At 45.1% G+C, this 17,173-nt stretch overlaps 2 protein-coding genes across 2 annotated transcripts in view; one reads left to right on the plus strand and one right to left on the minus strand.

Annotated features, from left to right (window-relative positions):
• BRAF (B-Raf proto-oncogene, serine/threonine kinase) overlaps positions 1-4,770 on the plus strand; it is an 81,221-nt gene extending 76,451 nt beyond the window's left edge. The window contains exon 19 of the mRNA XM_082309648.1: positions 4,635-4,770. Coding sequence (XP_082165774.1) covers positions 4,635-4,657 — 23 coding nt within the window. The 3' untranslated portion in view covers positions 4,658-4,770. The remainder of the gene's footprint in view (positions 1-4,634) is intronic.
• Positions 4,771-13,390: 8,620 nt separating this feature from the next.
• NDUFB2 (NADH:ubiquinone oxidoreductase subunit B2) lies at positions 13,391-14,682 on the minus strand. Its single transcript, XM_082308409.1, has 4 exons — positions 14,571-14,682; positions 14,338-14,482; positions 14,164-14,262; positions 13,391-13,470 (listed from the first exon to the last, which is right to left on the minus strand). The coding sequence occupies exons 1-3, from the start codon at positions 14,639-14,641 to the stop codon at positions 14,188-14,190; spliced, it is 291 nt and encodes a 96-aa protein (XP_082164535.1). The 5' UTR covers positions 14,642-14,682; the 3' UTR covers positions 13,391-13,470; positions 14,164-14,187.
• Positions 14,683-17,173: the final 2,491 nt, after the last annotated feature.

Below are 17,173 nucleotides of genomic sequence, written 5' to 3' on the forward strand. Positions count from 1 at the left end.
TCTTATTTTTTTTTTTTTTCTTTTTTATTCTAGACAGTGAGGAGGAAGCTTCTTAAGCTTTGGGGTATGGTATTCAGTACGGGCTACAATGCCCATCTCAGTAAGAGCAAGAGGATGCTGCTGGGTCTCCTGCAGAATGTAGGAATGTGGCATCCCACACAGAAAAGGTTTAACCACACGGGGAGTTACGGAAAGTACAGAACCATCATCGCTGCCCTGCCCAGGCTAACTCTTTTTCAGGTCTGCCAGATCAGTTCAGACAAGTTATTCCTTGGAGTAGTGCTGTCCTCCTTGTGGTTAAGATTGTTCTTCTGTGCTATAGGAACTACAATGACGGGGGGAGAAATGCTGCCCCCCTTAGACACGTTTGGCCCCGTTTCCTGCTGTATGGCCAGTGCATTAGGCTTCTTCTCATGTCACCTGTTCTTACGTGTCGAGCACGCTTTGGGATTCATGGCCATAATGTGATCTTAGCTTCTCACTGAACGTTTTATGCAGCCTAAAAGGAGGCTGGTTTTTGTGGATCCTTAACTTTATCTCACATAAAGGCATTTAGGGGTTTAACTTCTGTAGTTTGTAATTGCTGCTTCAATGAGATTTGGGAGCATATGTAGCATGACGATGCCTAAATACACCTGTGGATTTGGGTCAGTGTTCTTAAAGGTGCAACTCAGCTATATTGTTTAGAAACAGATACCTATCAGTCCTGAAAACAGGTCTGTAGGATCCCAGGCTTTTCTGGAGGGGTAGTTTATACTATGTGAGATTCCTTTTTTCTTTACTTCCCTGCATCTCAGCATAAAAATAAAATCTGTCTTGGTACCTTGTAGAAGGACCAGATCCTCATAAGCACTGCTGTATATTCTTCTGAGAATACTTATTATCCACATCAGGGTGTGTTCCAAGTTTTTATTTAGCCAGTGTATGGTATCCATACTAGAAGATCAGCACAAGAACCAACAGAAAACTGCCTCTTTGTCATACTTTTTTCTGTGTCTGTGAATGTAATCCAGGCAAGGTGTTGGAATTTGGTGTTTCCCTTTGATAAGTCGGTTGTTCTCTGCTTGAGTAGACAAGTCTGGCATCGGCCTGGAATGGAACCATTCTCCTTACGATTCTTCTGAGAAATGTGGCATCTACCTCAGGATAAGGAGTACAGTTAAGATGTCTTGTATATACCTTAGTGATTTCAGGAATCCATATTACTTACAAATTTGTGAGAGTAGAGATTGGTAACTGCATCCTAAATCCTTCCAGGAATAAGGGGCAGCAGGTTCGCTCAGAACCTGCCCTTATTATATATTGTTTGGACACAACGTGAAAGAACTTGATCATCTTTTTAGTACAGATTTTTGAAAGTGTGCATTTAAAATAGTTTCCACTTGCTTTGCATGTGATGAGCATTAAAAGACTGTAGCAACTAGCTTGAAAAAACTACTGTAAGAAGCGTAGATTTTCAAATGCTGTCCATCCTTTGGAAAGGAATTTCTTTGTTACCAGTCAAAGCAAGTATCCAAAATTCTGCTTGATAAAAGGCACATCAGATGTCTGGCTCACAATGAATAAAAATGTCTGGTGTTGTTTTCACATCCCAAATGGCTAAGTATGTGGTTTCATAGCTTCGTGGTAAGGTAATCTCATTTGGAGCAGCCATGGCCCAGCTCCTTACCCTTGCTCTGGCAGATACTCTCCGATTCCACGAGTCTGTTCCACACAGTTGAGCAGGTTCCCCCCACCACCAACAGAGCAGCTCTTCAAAAACTGGTTAGAAAACTCTCCTTGCCCACCAGCCTGAGCTAGCATTTGCTGGGTGAGCTTCTTGCCTTAGGGCCAGTGTGGCCTGACGGGCAGGTCGTTGCTCTACAGCTCAGGTCAGGAGGGAGAGTGGGACTGCAGTCGTCCCAGTTTAGATTAGCATTGGCCATTACAGAATGGTGTCCAAAGACTTAGCAGGGCAGAGTCAGGATGATCCTGTTCCTGCAGGACAGGGCATATCAGGGCAAATTCCTAAAGCTGTCTTTGTTTCCCCCATTCCGTGCTCTCAGGCAATACCTTCCTGTCCTACTAGAAAATGGTGAATTCGCAGTTCAGGTTACTTCATTTATCTGTATGCATCTAAGTCTCAGGAAGAAGTTGCCTGTGTTCTCTCTCCCGCTTCTACATATGGGGTTTCTTTCAGAAGATAAAAGAACCAGCTACAAGTATTTTACATCTTCAGAATAGAAAGGGTGACACAAAGTGTTTTAGCTGCTACTCGGAAGGTCCTGTCAGCACCTAGCAGGATGAAGGATTCCTGTATGTGGATAGGTATAGCCATCTACATTCCTCATCTAGGGAAAGCTCTTACTGGTAACTGCATTTTATACATGTTCAATCAACATAATCCCGTTATTAGATGAGCATGTTACCTATTTTGGTCTCCTATTGATTTGAGATCGGATTAGCACCTGAATTTTGAAAGGGGAAATTTAGCATTAGCTTGTCAAAAAAAGTCTTTGCTAAGGTTTTATTTAAATGGAAGAAAAGTCTGAAAAATCACCTTTTTATAGCTACCGTTCTATCTGAAATGCTTCTTGACTTCTGATCCTGTTTTTCCATTACCCTTTCCCAATTAATCGTTCATCTTTTATCTTCTGAAATCCCTGTACGACTATTAAAAGCTGAATTATTACCAGAAATGGGCAGAAGGACAAGATGAGTAATGAGGGAGCAATCTCTTGTTTATAAATTGATCTTTAATCAGCAGTTTAGGAAAGCAGACTGAAAAATAAATTAAGTAGAGCATGTTTTGAAAGCGTAGCTAAGCATGAATGTCATTCTTAAAAATTAGCCTCGCAGGCAATACTTGATGACTTTTTTGTCCTTCTTCTCTTTAAAAAAAAAAAAAGTACAAAAATTGAGGAGTTTCTAGAAGATACTGTGAAGAGAGTTGGGAGATCAGTGAAATGTGCCAGAGACAAGCAAGAAAAATTTTCAGATATTTAGAGTATTTTAGAGCAAGGGTTTTATCTGTTGGTAGAACTAGTAAAATAGGCAATTAGACCCATTGTAAAGTTTTTATTCTTTTTGTTGTTATAACTTAAACCTACCACCACTGTCTATCAAGACACATAGAGCTTGAGGTCTGCCACAGCCCCCTGTGCCAGCCACCCTTACTTAGCCCTTGGGTGTACTCCCTTCTCATTTCGCACGATGCACAGGGCCCTCTCCCTGCTTTCTTCATGTTCGCTTAGATCAGCTGGATCAGCTGTTCCTACCAGGCCCTGTAGATGCCTTTTCTTCCCCTCCCTGTGCAGACTGCTGATCGCTCTTCTTGGCTCTCTTCTTTATAGAGCAAGACATTCCATGGAATTAATGCTATCAGCCTAAAATTCTGTTTGCAGGGATATTTCTAATTTGTTTCCAATATTGAAAATAAGAATCTTAAGAAAAAATAAAGCCAACAAAACACTTGCTCTTGAAAGGATGGAAGGACACCAAGATAGGGAGCAGTTATTTGGATGTAACGGCACGCAACATGCTCCTGTTGAACAGAACCAAGGGTCTCTTATGTCTGCTTATCGCTCCTTCGTTATTAGGAGAGCTCTGAGGAGTGCTGTCAAGAAAGGGGCATAAACTAACCCAAAATTCATGTGGAAACCCAACACGGGGAAGTTATATTTCTTTTTCTCTCACTCCTGAGTCCTTTTGGGTAAGCATAGTTGGAACCCCTCCCTAAAAATCCTATAGAATACAATTTCTTTGTGGGTGGCAGGGAAAATTTTTGGCGGAATTATAAGATGAAGAGAACAAGTATCTTAGTTTTGGCTTCTATTCAAGGCTCTGGCAAACTTCTTAAGACTTTGGGCAGCGATTTTACTGTGTGCCAGTTTCATCATCTCTGAAATGGGACTACCAGTCTATCTCACAGCATGCTGACACTAAATAAATTATGTAGAGTTTCAGGAGATCATTGCATGTGAAAGCACTGCATAGAATTATTGTTTATTCAGCAGTTCTGAAGAAAGCATGGGGTTGCTGTATTTGTTGTGCTCCCTATTAGCGAGGCCTAATTTCTGGTCTGGGAGTGAGTAGACAATCTCATCGTTCTTAATTTTTCTCACCGTAGGTTGCTACATTGGTCTCTAAATCAGGTTCTAGCATTCTTTAATACTGGTTTAATATTCAGGCACTTTACTGTATATAGTCTTTAAAGGTTACCGGGTATGTCAAGTAGTTCTTTGTTATTAAACCAGTTTTACAGCAGAATAGAAGTTAGTTTGCAGTCTGACGCATTTATTGCAATTGTTGCTTTTCAGGAGGCTATATGTGCAATAGGGAGTTTAAAGTGAAATTAAACTGAGGCATTTTATTTTCAAATGCATGATGAATTAGACTTTGCTTGAACTTTTAGACCTCTGTCCTGGGAAGAATGGGTACAGCTTGCTTTCAAGAAATTCTTTTTTCGGTAAAATATGCTGGGTCTGTATTCGGTGTTCTCTCACTATGTATTCTTTTGTGCTTTAATTTTAACAGTTTGCATTTTTTAACATCTTTTATATTCAGCCTAATGTTCAACTAGTCTGGAGAAAATCTCTGACCACCTAGTAACTGAAATCACTTTTTAAAACCAAGCTCTTGTCCTCCCTCTACAGGAGAATTTGCAGCGTTCAAGTAGCCACAGCACCATGGCAGCACCCACTCTGTTATTTAAGTCTTGTGTTCCTACAGTTTCTTAACATCAAAACTCTATTCTGCTCCGCAAAACCTAAAGTAATTTAGAAAAGATATCCATAAGCTTAAAAGTGGAGCAGAATGGAACTGCCAGTCCAACACAATGGGAAAAAGTACCTTTTTGGGAACCAGAATCCTCTGCTGCCAGTGTTTCTCCTTCAACACAAACCACCACGTGCATTCGGAGACCCGCAGTGGCTGCCTGTGCCGTTGGCATCATTCCCAGGAGAGAGGAGAGGGCGCTCGTGGTGTGACTGCGGTGCTCGGGCATGAGGGGATGGAACTGCTGCTGCTGCAACTTAGGAGACTTGCTTTGGATGGTCTGCCGGTCGGCTTTCTTCCTCTAACAGCGTACCATCAGAGGCTGAAAATCTGATGAGTGCTAATTTAAAAGAATCATCCTCCATTCTGTTCTTTTTTTTTTTTTTTTTTCTCCCCTGGTGTACTCACTGATTTATGAACGATGCAGTATCCCCTTTTCACTGTATTACGATGCCAAACACCTAAATCTGTCTATATTATTGGGTTTTATTTCAGTAAAATTAAAAGTGGGGGGTGATGGGAGCTGGAGAAGATGTTACCTTAAAGGCAAAAAGGTTAATGTGAAGGAAAAGGGGATGCTGCTGCACCTTTTTTCAGATTTACTTTATCACTTCTTCAAAAAACAAACAACCACCAACCTTAACCTTTTTCCTTTTCCAGTATTTTCTTGGTGTATGCATATACAACATCTTTTAGAAGGATTAGGTAGATCCTTCTTTTGTTGGTCCAGCAACAAACTGAAGTTAAAAAAAAAAAAAAAATGTAGCGAGATTGTCCTCTCTTTTTTTTTTCTTTTGTATCATATGATACAATGTATTTATCAAAGATGCTACCACAGCATCTGAAGTCTGTAGAATTCCTGATACAGACTGTGAATGGTATATGTACCTACTTTAAAAGTTTTATTTTAAATGAGGGTGCAGGTTAATGCCAGGTACCTTACCAATATGTAATGTTTTCATAAATGGGGAAAAAAGTTCTCAGGTTGAATTGAATACAAATATAAAACCCCCTAGAATTAGACATTCCGAAAATTATGTTTTGGTACTTTCAAGAGCTTTTTTTAAAGGATTTTTATCCTGTTAACTAAACATCCTCTGATAAGTGTGTGTATAAATGTGGAGCATCTTGTCCTAATGGCAAGTTGTTAGATCAAAACAAAACGGTACTTGCTGGATCCACGCTGACTACTTCTCCTCTCATTGCTTTCTTCCCTGTCATCTCTTCCCGTCCGTTTGTCTTTCCCTTTTGTACACTTTGCAAACTAGGATGAAGGTGGCGGTATCTCCATTAGAGTGCTTTGTTTTCCTGTCCTCCAGTCCTGGTTTTCAAACGGTTGGTAGCTTTTTGACAAGTTACCCAGTCAGGGAAAAAACAACTCATAAAGTTCTGCACATCGTTTACCTCTAGTAGAATATCTTGTGATGTGATCTGTTAGCAGAGTTCTCTGGTATGTGGTATTACATGTAAATTATTTGTACAGAGGCAAGTCAGACCACATTAGAAGGAAATTCAAGCTCAGACAGAAGTTTTCAGAATTTGACTCGTATCTGCCCTGTACCACTCCAGGTGAGGCAGGAGAACCGACCCCCCTCTAGCGAGGAGGTTCTTGCTGGGGGGAGGTGGGGGGTATTAAACAAAATCATGACAAATAAATGAAGGAGTTAAATGTGTGTGAATGTGGTGTCCGTGCTAAACATGGGTGTATTGGGTGAGGACACTGTCCTTCCCTCCCTAGGAGAGCTGGACTGTTTCTGTCTGCAGAAGGTTGCTCCCAGGCGAAGGGAGAAACGCACATCGGTAGTGGAACGTGCTTTTAAAACCCTGGAGTTCTGCGGTGTTGCTGGTAGACTGTTATGTTTGTCAGTAAATATTTACTGGGGTTATAGGGACCGAACTAATCTGAAGTGGGAATTATAACTGAAATACTGTGTATTCATATTAATTCCACAAACATTAGCAAGACAGCAATAGTGAATGACTTAATAGTCACTACAAGAATGAAGTGATTCATGTTGGTACATGAATAGAATTGATTTTGTGTACAGGATGCATTTTAAAAACAAAAAAAAAAAAAGCACAATTTTTTTCTTGTCTGCTGTGGGTTTTCAGATGCTGTAAGGTTTTTTTTCCTTATTGAGATTGGCAGGAATTTAAATAGTAGCAATAGCCACTTCCCAGTGTGGAGAAGCTAACGAGCGAGCAGTGGTGTGCAGACCGGTGAAATCGGAGTGCTCCCTGGTGATCATCTGAGGCCAATACCTAAGAGGCGGAAGGAGCCTGGGGCCGCTGGGGTCAGCAGGCAGGCTGAGAGCATTTACAGATCCAGACTCCCAGAGGGTGAAGCAGTCACTGCTCATTCTCCTTCCACCCCGCGCATTGCTCCAGCCCCTGTATGGGCTGCGGCCCAATTTGTACGGCGGGCATACTGGAAATTAATGTTCTCTCCAAAGAAAACTGTTATCGGAGCAAGTATGTACAGGTGGTTCAACAGTCATTTATTTCACAGAGCTTGTTAAAAGCCCTAGTTTCCTTCCACAAGGTCATGCTGGCAGAAGATTGTCTGCTACAATATAACTGTTAGGAATTTCATTCTATCTTTGCTTAAAATGATCTTATTTTTATGAAGATTCATTACCCATTAGTCTACAATATGCTTCTTGAGCCCATAGGAAAAGCACCAGGAAAATTGCTATCCTTGTCCATGCAAAGCACTTTATAAGTAACACATGATCTCTGGGGTGTTTTTTATTGGGGTTTGTTTGTTTGTAGTTTTGTTTTTCTGTTTTGTTTTGGTTTTGTTGTGGGGGGGGGGGTTTTGTTTTTTTGTTTTTTTGTTTTTTTTCCCTGAGGAATGTGCAAGTTGTTTGGCTGCTGTTTAGAGAAGTCCTTTCAGGATGCATTTCTACTGGTTTTCACGTTTGTTTGTTTCCCTCCAGATAGCTGTAGTAACGTGTGTTTGTCTGTAAGAGGTCCCACATAATACTCATGCAAAACTTTGGAAGAAATTTGGTTTGTAAATAATTGGGATTATTAATTTCTTTTTTATCTTTTCCTTCAGGAGTTTTTCGGGATGTCTTGCATGCCATCAGAACCAGTCTTAAAGGTGCCCTGTAGATGTTTAGTGAATGGGGAGATAAGAGTAGACAAGAACCGAGTGCCCTGTGTAGCAGTGGGATGAAGGACGTAAACTGAAATGACCAATACGTTCCTGTCCGTTACACCAAATTTCTTAAGTTTCTCTGTGGTGTCCCAACCACAAGCACATGCTATAGTATGGAAGTGTTAGTACATATTTTGTGTGCGCGTGTTGGGACAAACATCTAGACAGTCATACTGCTTTTAGCTCTACAGTATCTAGTATCTAATAATTATTTGCAAAACTACCAGTATCCAATCCCAGCTATTTGTGTCTTTTATTAACCACACATACACCTTCCCCTCTGCCTTTCCTTTTCCACACGGTCAGAAGAGGTCACATCTATCTGTCACATCTTCCCTGTCAGTACGCGATTGTTTCCTGCAGCGTATTTTCTGGAACTGGACATTGTAGTGGAGCTTAAACAAAATGGTATCAGTATAGAGGCCTCGTTATTTTGAAAGTAATTTCTGCATGAATTAAGTCCTACATGGCCCCAGACACAATTAGCCCAGTCATTTCTTTTTTGCTAAACTGCAGGTCATTAACTGAATCCACTTCTGCTTTTTATGCTTACCCAAAGTCATCTTTTCTTGTACTTGAATGCTCTGGCAGCTGATGATAATGCAGAATGTTTGAGGACAAATACTACCATCTTACCGTGGCCTCTCAACATCACTCGGATAAGTATGTGCTCATTGGGGGCAGAATTTGGCCTTCATGACATGAAATGAGGGAAATGCTGATTGTTGATAAATACCGCGTCTTTCCACAAATGCCCAGATTGGGGCGGGCGGGGAGAAATACACCGAAGGTCACAAATAGGTTTGCTTCTGTGTTTGCCTGGTGATGTAAATGCATCCAGCATTTTACGGAACATTTGGGGAAGCCAGATCCCCAGAAATCTCACAAACAAGTACAAGTTGAAGTTTTGATAGCTGGAGGGGCTAAATTTAGGGAAGCACGTAGACATTTCACACCTTTGCAGCCTATAGATTTCATTCCCTTCTTGACTGTGAGTGCAGCATGTGTAGCACAAACTATTCATAGTACTGTAGACAACATCTCTTCTGTCTGTTGAAAAAAGTATCGCCAGTAGCACAGTGCGACAGGCAAAGCTTCTAGGTACAGTCAGGTTCAGTGAAAAAGCCGTTGCATGAGTGGACTGTTACGGCATCGCTTTGAAGGTGCTGGGTGTTCTGGTTTTCTGTTACGCATTTTACATAGAAGTTTATGAAACAAACTTTCTGTTCACTGCAGCCTTGTTAATATGCGTTTGCACTTCATATTTGTTTTGGCATGCATTTTAAATATCTTTCTTCATTGCTTCGTTACTCCTTACCTAGTAAATAAAATTATCAGAAGAGCAGAGCAAAGTTATTAAAACTTTTCCTTTGTGTTTAAGTTTCAAGGATGCTAACAGAAGCTACCAAGTCAGCACCATGACAGCAGTAAATAACTGTGGAACTGTGGAAGGAGGAAACTTTAAAAACTGCAGAACATAGAGTACACCAAGAGCGAATTTGGGTGAAAAGTTTTTCTTTAGAGAAGAGAGCTACCAAGACCCTCTGTTAAATGGTTTACATAGGGATCCCCCAAAACAGTCTTTGCAGTTTGCCAAATGAACATGTGCCTTCGCAACCTTAAAAAGTACAACGGAATGTAAACCAGGTGCTTTGTAACTAGAGCAGTGGCTTTGGTTTACTTCTGATGCAGTAGTTTTGTATATAGCTGTTACTATAGATAGGTAGTTTGGAGTTGGTAAACTTCTGTAAAGGAGCAAGGGCTGAGAGCATCCCCCAAAATACCTGTGATCATTTCAAAGCTAGGAATTGAAGGATACCTAATTCAGTTACAGTAAACCTGCTGCTTGAAATCTGCTCTGTCAAAATTTAAATGAGGTTCATTTATTTTAAAAATAAATAAGCCCTCCTCTCCCTCCAAAGACGCAAAGATCTTGTTAAAGAAAGGTAATAGAAAGCTCCAGAGGCCCAAAGTGACACTGTCATAGCATCTTGGAATGAGATGGTAGATGAAAAATGAGAGCTAGATGAGGAGAAATTGATGGCTAATACTCATGTAATCAAAGTCTACATTATCAGACCGTACAGTTAATTCCCTGGCCCAGAAAGTGCAATTGATTTTTGTCTTCTGGAATACCGGCAGGTTTCCTTAGTTCTTCCTCAGGCCTCTTGCAGTTACTGTTCGGTGATCACAGACTGTTATTGCAGGTTAACCATGGGAGATGGTAGGTGCCTTGTCAGCTGAGGGACAACCAGTATGTTCGAACTGGATTTGTTCAAATTTCAAACCAGTTCTGTAGACTTCTGGCAGTACCTACATACCAGTGTCATATTTAACCTACTTGTCCATAAAGGACAAATTAATTGCGTTTTGGTATTAGTGCTTTTTCAGATCTTTTCCTTTTCTTCTTTGGGGCAAGACTTTGGGCATAATTGTAAATTACACAGTTCTGTCTAAATGCACAGTTCATACGAAATATCGGACCAGTTTTAATGTGGTTTTGTTCCTTTTAGAAAGCAAAGTGTAAAAACATTTTACTAATGTTCCAGGAACTATCTGGAATCCTTCTGCCTACCCCAAGTTCTGCACTAAAAGTACATGTAAGAAGATGGTGTTTTGTCTGTTTTTAAACAAAATCACAAAGAAACTATTTCCCTAAGAGAAGGGATGGGATGCGTTTAGAAACTTCTGAACTACCTAGGCATCTGCTTCATAGCATCACAGCAGCAGTGCGTTCAGCTCATCCAGCCTCCTTAAGAGCCAACAGTGGCCTGTCCAGTCATTTTGTCTAGTTTGTCACGTTTGCAGCAGCTGTACTTTAGAATAAGCCTCGTGTGACGTATTTACTTTTGAGCGAGCAAAACACAAAAAATAATTGTTTTCTTTTTTTGTTTGGGTTTGGAAGACGGTTGGGTTTTGTTTTGATAAACGTCATTCTGTGTTGCATTTGTCTACTCACCCTAGTTGAAAAGAAAATCTGTGTGTTTGGGAGTTCAGTGGAACATTAGGAGAAGAAATGAAGCCCGCCATCTGGGCACAGATGTTAGGTCTAGGGGGCAAAATGGACCAAACTTGGGAGTTATTTTGGGATGGTGGGGGGTTCCGACGGCATAATTTAAATTAACTCTGTCTGAAATAAGATGTAAGTGCAATAAATGTGCTTTTTTATTCAAAGCTGTGAACCTTAAGGGGGGGGGGGGGGGGGGAAGACAAAAAAAAAAATCAACAAAAAAAAAAATGCACATCATTCCTTCATGAGCCTTGTGTCCTACCTGCTTCCCCTTCCTCCCCCCTCTCCACACTTCTCAACTGACAGAAACCTGACAGTGCCCAACGTGCATGTGTTAGCAACCCAAATTAGCGTTGTTTTTCTTCTGATCTCATCTGTTGGGAGTGGGGAAAGTCCTGCCCCCTACTTCTTGCCACCCTTGAAATCCCTTCGGGCTCGAGCGCTGACCCGTGCCGCTGGCGCAGGGTCTGCCGCTGCTGGGGGTGCAGGAGGGAGCCCACCTGGGCTGTGCCTCCCCTGCCCCTCCCTCCCCGCCCCGTTTCGGGTGTAGTGACTGTCTCCCAGGGCTGGGAGCAATCTGGGGCAATCGCAAAAGTACGCAGCCATCAGCTGCCTAATTAATTGGATCCCTTTTCCCCTTGGTCCGAACACACATGCAGGCTGGCCACCGTTGCCTTCTGTGACTCTGCCTTGTTTTGAAGGAGCAGGTATAACGTGTTTGTAATCTGTTGTGTGTTACTTGCACTGTCTCTCTCTCTTACTTGAGCGCATGCCGCTTTTCCTAGATGCGGAAAGGCGCACCGGTCTCCCGGGGGGTTTCCGCGAGAGGCGCAATGCGTACGTTTCATTAAAAAGTGATGGAAGGTGTAGCCCTCAGTAGCTGGAGCCTATGGCGGGGTAAGAGAGGACTGGCTTGTTTAAAGTTTATAGATACACAGATCTATAGCCTTTAAACTTGATTATTTTTATATATAGTCAAGACAATGGCATTACCTCATAATACAGAGGCTTGTTTATGAGAGGCAAAGTATCTAGTAAGGAGAGGAAAGGGAAATTTATATACAGATTTGATTTCTTTTGTTTGTTTGTTTGTTCCTTAGTGCAATGAAACGTATGTCCCACCAATTTAAACTCTGTGCTAACACATTCCTTTCAGCTGTATTTTTTTTTTTTTTTTTCCGACCACCAGAGGTTTGAGAGGGGCTTATGACTGCAAAGTAGTAGAAGGTCCAGTCTGGTTACTTAAAAAAAAAAAAAGCAATTGTGTTAGTAGATTTCCATAGCTGCTTTTTAAAATCTACAATGGAGTAATTGTTTTGAAACTTGTATTTATTTTTTAATTCGTAACAAAATGTTTATCTTCAGTTTCCTGTTACATAGGTCATGGCAACTCCCCTTCTTTCCTTCTCAAGTTTCCCCTGTAATTGCCAATGCAACTTATTTTTCTTGTTTGCTCCTTCCCCCTTTACTTTTCTTGTCCCTTCATTTGTACTTTGGAGTTTTTCTCATGTAAATTTGTACAATGGGAAATATTGTCCAGTTTGGTTAGAGAGCATGGAGACTTAAAACATATTAAAATTTGATAGCTGAATTCAGATTGAAGAAAACTATTTCTGTGTAAAGTTATTTAAAGAACTCTGTATTATACAAAAGGCAAAAAGTTCTATGTACTTGATGTGAATATGAGAATACTGCTATAATAAAGATTGACTGCATGGAAAAGTCTGAAGAAGATTGTTTATCAGGTCATTCACAACCCCTCCTCTCCAAGAAGTTCCAGAGGTGCAACTAAGGTGGTTAAGGGGAGTGAAAAATTTACTTCGGTGTCGTTGCTTTAGAATGTAACTCTGGGAGGAAAGAAGAGGGGAAAAAAAGCAAACAAACAAACAAAATAACACAACCAAGGGATTCCTGGAGAGTAACCCACCTCCGTCTCCCTTATGCTGGGCCGCTGCCTCCTTGACTGCTGGGCTTAGCCCCAAGGCATTTTTACCTTTGCAGGGGGTTTCGCTTCACAAGGATTATTCTGGACTTTGATAATACCCAAAGGCGCTTCCCCCTCACCCCAGGGAAACCTTGGCACCAGCTGGTCTGGGTTCTCTTCAGGGTAACTTCCCCTGCTTCTATGGCAACTGTTACTTGGTGACAACATTTCAGTAAAATGTCTTCAAGTTAGCTTCTCTGCAGTTGTAACATGGACAAGTTTTATTTCCCCCTACCCTTTTAGTGGTTATTTGGCAGAGCTTTAATGATGAGATTCTTACCTCCTGTGCATTCATGGAAGTTTTAAATCACCCTCTGAACATGGATGTATCACCTTATTTCTTGGGGGCAGCACACGATGTATCGAGCAAGCATTACAGAAGCTCGTGTGGACTCAAGTGCCCCGCCTCTAAAGCTGTAACATTCACGCTCCAGAAATCCTATAGCACTCAAAAACAAAGTACAGTTTAGCTTAGAGGTTGTTTACAGTTAACTTTTATTGAAATAAGGACCAAGGAGCCAAAGCTTTAATTCCAGGGACCTCTTTAGTTCCAGGGACCTGCAAGTAACAGAAGAGAATCCTGAGAACCTTCTCACCCATCCTTTTCCTACCACGGTGAGCAAGGGAGGGACCTCCTCAATAGCACCCTCGATAGCTGAAGCTGTTAGTTTTGGAGCCATAATGTGACAGGGCAGCTTAAGAAACAGGGTAATTAAAGAATTGGAAACAAGTAGAAGTCTTAAACCTTTACAGGGACAACTGCACAGGTCTCTCTCTAGAAATAGAGAGAGCATGTCCTCAAGGTTAGGTAATGCTGGGTCTGCAAAACAGCATAAAGAAAATAATTTTGAACTGGTAGCAGTTAAGCTACAAGTCATCAACAATATGTTGTTACGCTGCAGGCTTATATTGCCAAAACTGGACTACCTGGACTCGAGCATTCAGGTACCCAAGAAAAGAGCGTGTGAAGGCAATAAAAGCTGCAAACGAATATCTGTATTCTGTACGACAGAGACTTGGCACATTTACCTTTGGAAGTGCACAAATAATTGCTGGAAGTAGGGTACTTCTACCAGCACCAAGCGAAGAGGGCCGGTAAGCAGAGCCAGGCACGATGTCCTGGCACCGTACTGCAGCCGGGAGCTCTGAAGCAAAGCTAGAGCCCAGCCCAGGCTCCGTCTGCGCTGGTGGCCGGGTCTGGTGCCGTTCAAAGCACAGCCCGGCCCAGGCGCAGTCCCGCAGGGGCCGTACCGGTGCGCTGCCGGCTGGAGGCGCCTATTCCGCGTCGTCCGGGGGGATGCCCAGCTCCTCGTCCGTCCAGGCCGAAGGGTCGGGGTAGGGGAAGTGGCCCTGGGGGAGAGGCGCGGTCAGAGCGCGGCCAAGGCCCCGGCCCCCGCTCCCCGCCCGCCGCCGCGCCGGCCTCACCAGCACCATGTCCGAGTTGTGCCAGAAGTGCCAGAGGATCCAGAACCACATGAAGCCGCTGAGGAGCTCGCTCCGGATCACCTGCGCCCGCGTCAGCTCCGGGAACTGCCGGTACCGCGGCGGGATGTGCACCCCGCCGCCCGCGCTGCAACAGACGCACGGCCGCCGCCTCACTCCCGGCCCCGCCGCCGCCGCCACCCGGCCCCCCCGCTCCCCTCGCCCGCCCCACTCACTGCCGCAGCCCGGTCGCGCCGCTCCCGGCCCGCAGCAGCCGCCCCGCCGAGCGCCCCAGCGACGCCAGCATGATGGCCGCTCCGCCGCCCCCCCGCGCCCCCAATGTCACCCTGCCGCCTCCCAACAACGGCCGCGGCGATTGGCCCGCCCCGCCGCCCGGCGCCTACCAGCTCCGGGTGCGGAGGGGAGAAGCGGCCGTGGGCGGCAGCGAGGCGAAGCGCCTCGGCCCAGGCGGCGGCGGGACACGGCGGCACGGAGACAGCTCCGCGTCGCCCCGCTGCCCCCGACCCGCGGCGGGGCCGGCTGCGGCGGCACCCCGGCCCCCCCACCGCCCCCGGCACTTGGGAGCGGCGGGACGGCACCAACGCACCGGCGGCGGTTTCCTCGCCAGCCGCAAAAGTTGAGGTTGCCCACGGAGGGCGCAGAGGAGGCAGCGGGGCGACCCCCAGCCGAACCGCTGCTTTCCAAGCGGGGGCAGAAAGCGACGCCGGCTGCGTGCTTAGGAAGGGGCTAAAGAAATAACCCACCCGTCCTCTCCCCCCTCAGGCGGCCCACTTGGTCCAGCCCACGGCGTCCGGTTGCGTAGCAACGGGGCACGCGCGCCGCACGGGCCGTGGCGCCCGGGCCCTCCCGGGCAGCGCGGGCTGCGCTCCCCGCCATGGCGGGGCCGGGCGGCGGCCCCGGCCGCCGGGCCTCACCTTCGTGGTCGGGATGCGGGCGGGGGCGGCCCCCGCGGCGGCGTTCCTGAAGGAGCCCCTGGTGCGGAGCCCCTTCCTGCTGGCCGGCGGCCCCGCCGGCGCCCTCTTCAACGTGGTGGCCGTCTCCGGCAAGGCGGGGCGGGCGGGGAGCGGGCAGGGCGGCGGCGGGGCGCCAGCCGCCGGGGCCAGGCCGGGCCAGGCGAGGCGAGGCGAGGCGAGGCCCGCTCTGTGGGCTGGCTGCTGTGGCGGGAGTGCGGTAGGGCGCCTAAGCTGAGGAATTCCCGAGAAAGACCCTCACGCCTGTCCCACGTTAGCAAAGAGCCACGTGTGTGCGTGGGCTTTGGTCATTTCTTTCTTTCTTTCTTCTTTTTTTCAGTAGGTGTTAAAGTGGTGCAACGGCCTCGTCAGGTGTTCGCTCAGTAGCGTCGCAGAAGCAGCAGCCTGGATTCGATCCCTGCGGTTCGAGAACGGCAGGGACGCTGCCAGCGGCTTGGCGGTGGCGTTTGAGGACCTGGCCTGCCGGTCGGCGTGTCTGCTCACTGACGTGCTCCCCGAGCAAGAGTCAGAGGAAATCTGCCGGCTTCTCATGGAGAGCAAGTCGCATCCAGTACATGTGGCGTGCCTCCTGGGAGATTCCGACGATCACGAAAGAAGCAAGCAAAAAATACTGGAGAAAGTAGCCAGACAATCACGGGAGTCCTTTCAAGCCATCAGACTCCCCCCTACTGCTTCTGAAAAGGCATGCCACTAATATGAGATTAGTGCATACTAATGAGTTCCTCCTGAATCTTTATTGGATGACATTTCACAAAGTAGAACTGGGGAGGAGTTTCTGTCACCTTCTGGAAGGGTAACCTTCTTCTGCCTGGCAGATTATGAGCAAAGCAGTCTGTGGGCAAAGATTTAAATTAGGTTTGGCATCTCTGTGGCAGGCTACACCTGACATCCCAAGCTGGCATATCCACACTTCTTATTGTACATTACTTGTACCTTAAATCTCTGCTTGTGAGGGAACAGCACTTCACATAGCCCCCGAGCAAAAGGCATCATCGCCAACACTTGGGGTTGAATTCTGGTATATCTTGGTCTGGCTCCATTTACTTTTGCAGGGAAAGATTCGCCCTGTAAAGTGATTTCATTGAACTTTACAGACCAGCACTTGAAAAGAGGTATTTCTGATAGGTGAAGGTGAAGATCCCAAAGGACAGAACAAATGCCTTGCTTTGATTTTACTTTGTCTTTGCTAGGTGACTGTGCAGCTTTGCCTACAGCCAGTGTATCCTGATTCACAGACTTCGGTGTTGTTTTACTCTTAGGCAGAGGTGGTCAGATACTGTATTTTAAATAAACAACAATATCTTCTAAATCTGTTAACATCCCAAACAGCTGACATCCTCAGCTGAAACAGCACAGGTTTTGCATGTCTACCCTGTGGACATCCTTATAGTTAGGGGATTTTAAGTTCCCTGCTCTTCTGAGTCATGCTCATCTGCTTCCATCTCCTCCTTCCCCCCTCCAGGTATGCTCCACGTCCATCTCACATGTCCAGTGTTGTCACACAGCTCATAAAGATCCCTGTGGCTCTCTGCTGCCAAGATGTCCAGTAACATCGTAAGTTCAAAATCTATAGCTGAGTCACTGGAAATGCAGAGAAGAAAAAAGCTAGGAAACAAAGACAGTTATTGCGGGGCAGGGTGGGTGTCCCATGTGGATTTAGTTTGTTTTCATTGCAGCAAGTTGCAGACGTTCTGTTGCCAAGGTCTTCATTACTTCTTGTATTTTTGTTTTCCACAGCTTTCCTGTTTGTGCATGGAACCCAGATTCCCTTTGTATGCCCTTGATATCCTCAGCAAAAAGGAATCTCACTGATTCATCCCGAGAGGCTTCCAGTTTCATAAGGGGGG

The sequence above is a fragment of the Platalea leucorodia genome, assembly GCF_965183815.1.
Source record: "Platalea leucorodia genome assembly, chromosome: 4".
Lineage (NCBI taxonomy): Eukaryota > Metazoa > Chordata > Aves > Pelecaniformes > Threskiornithidae > Platalea > Platalea leucorodia.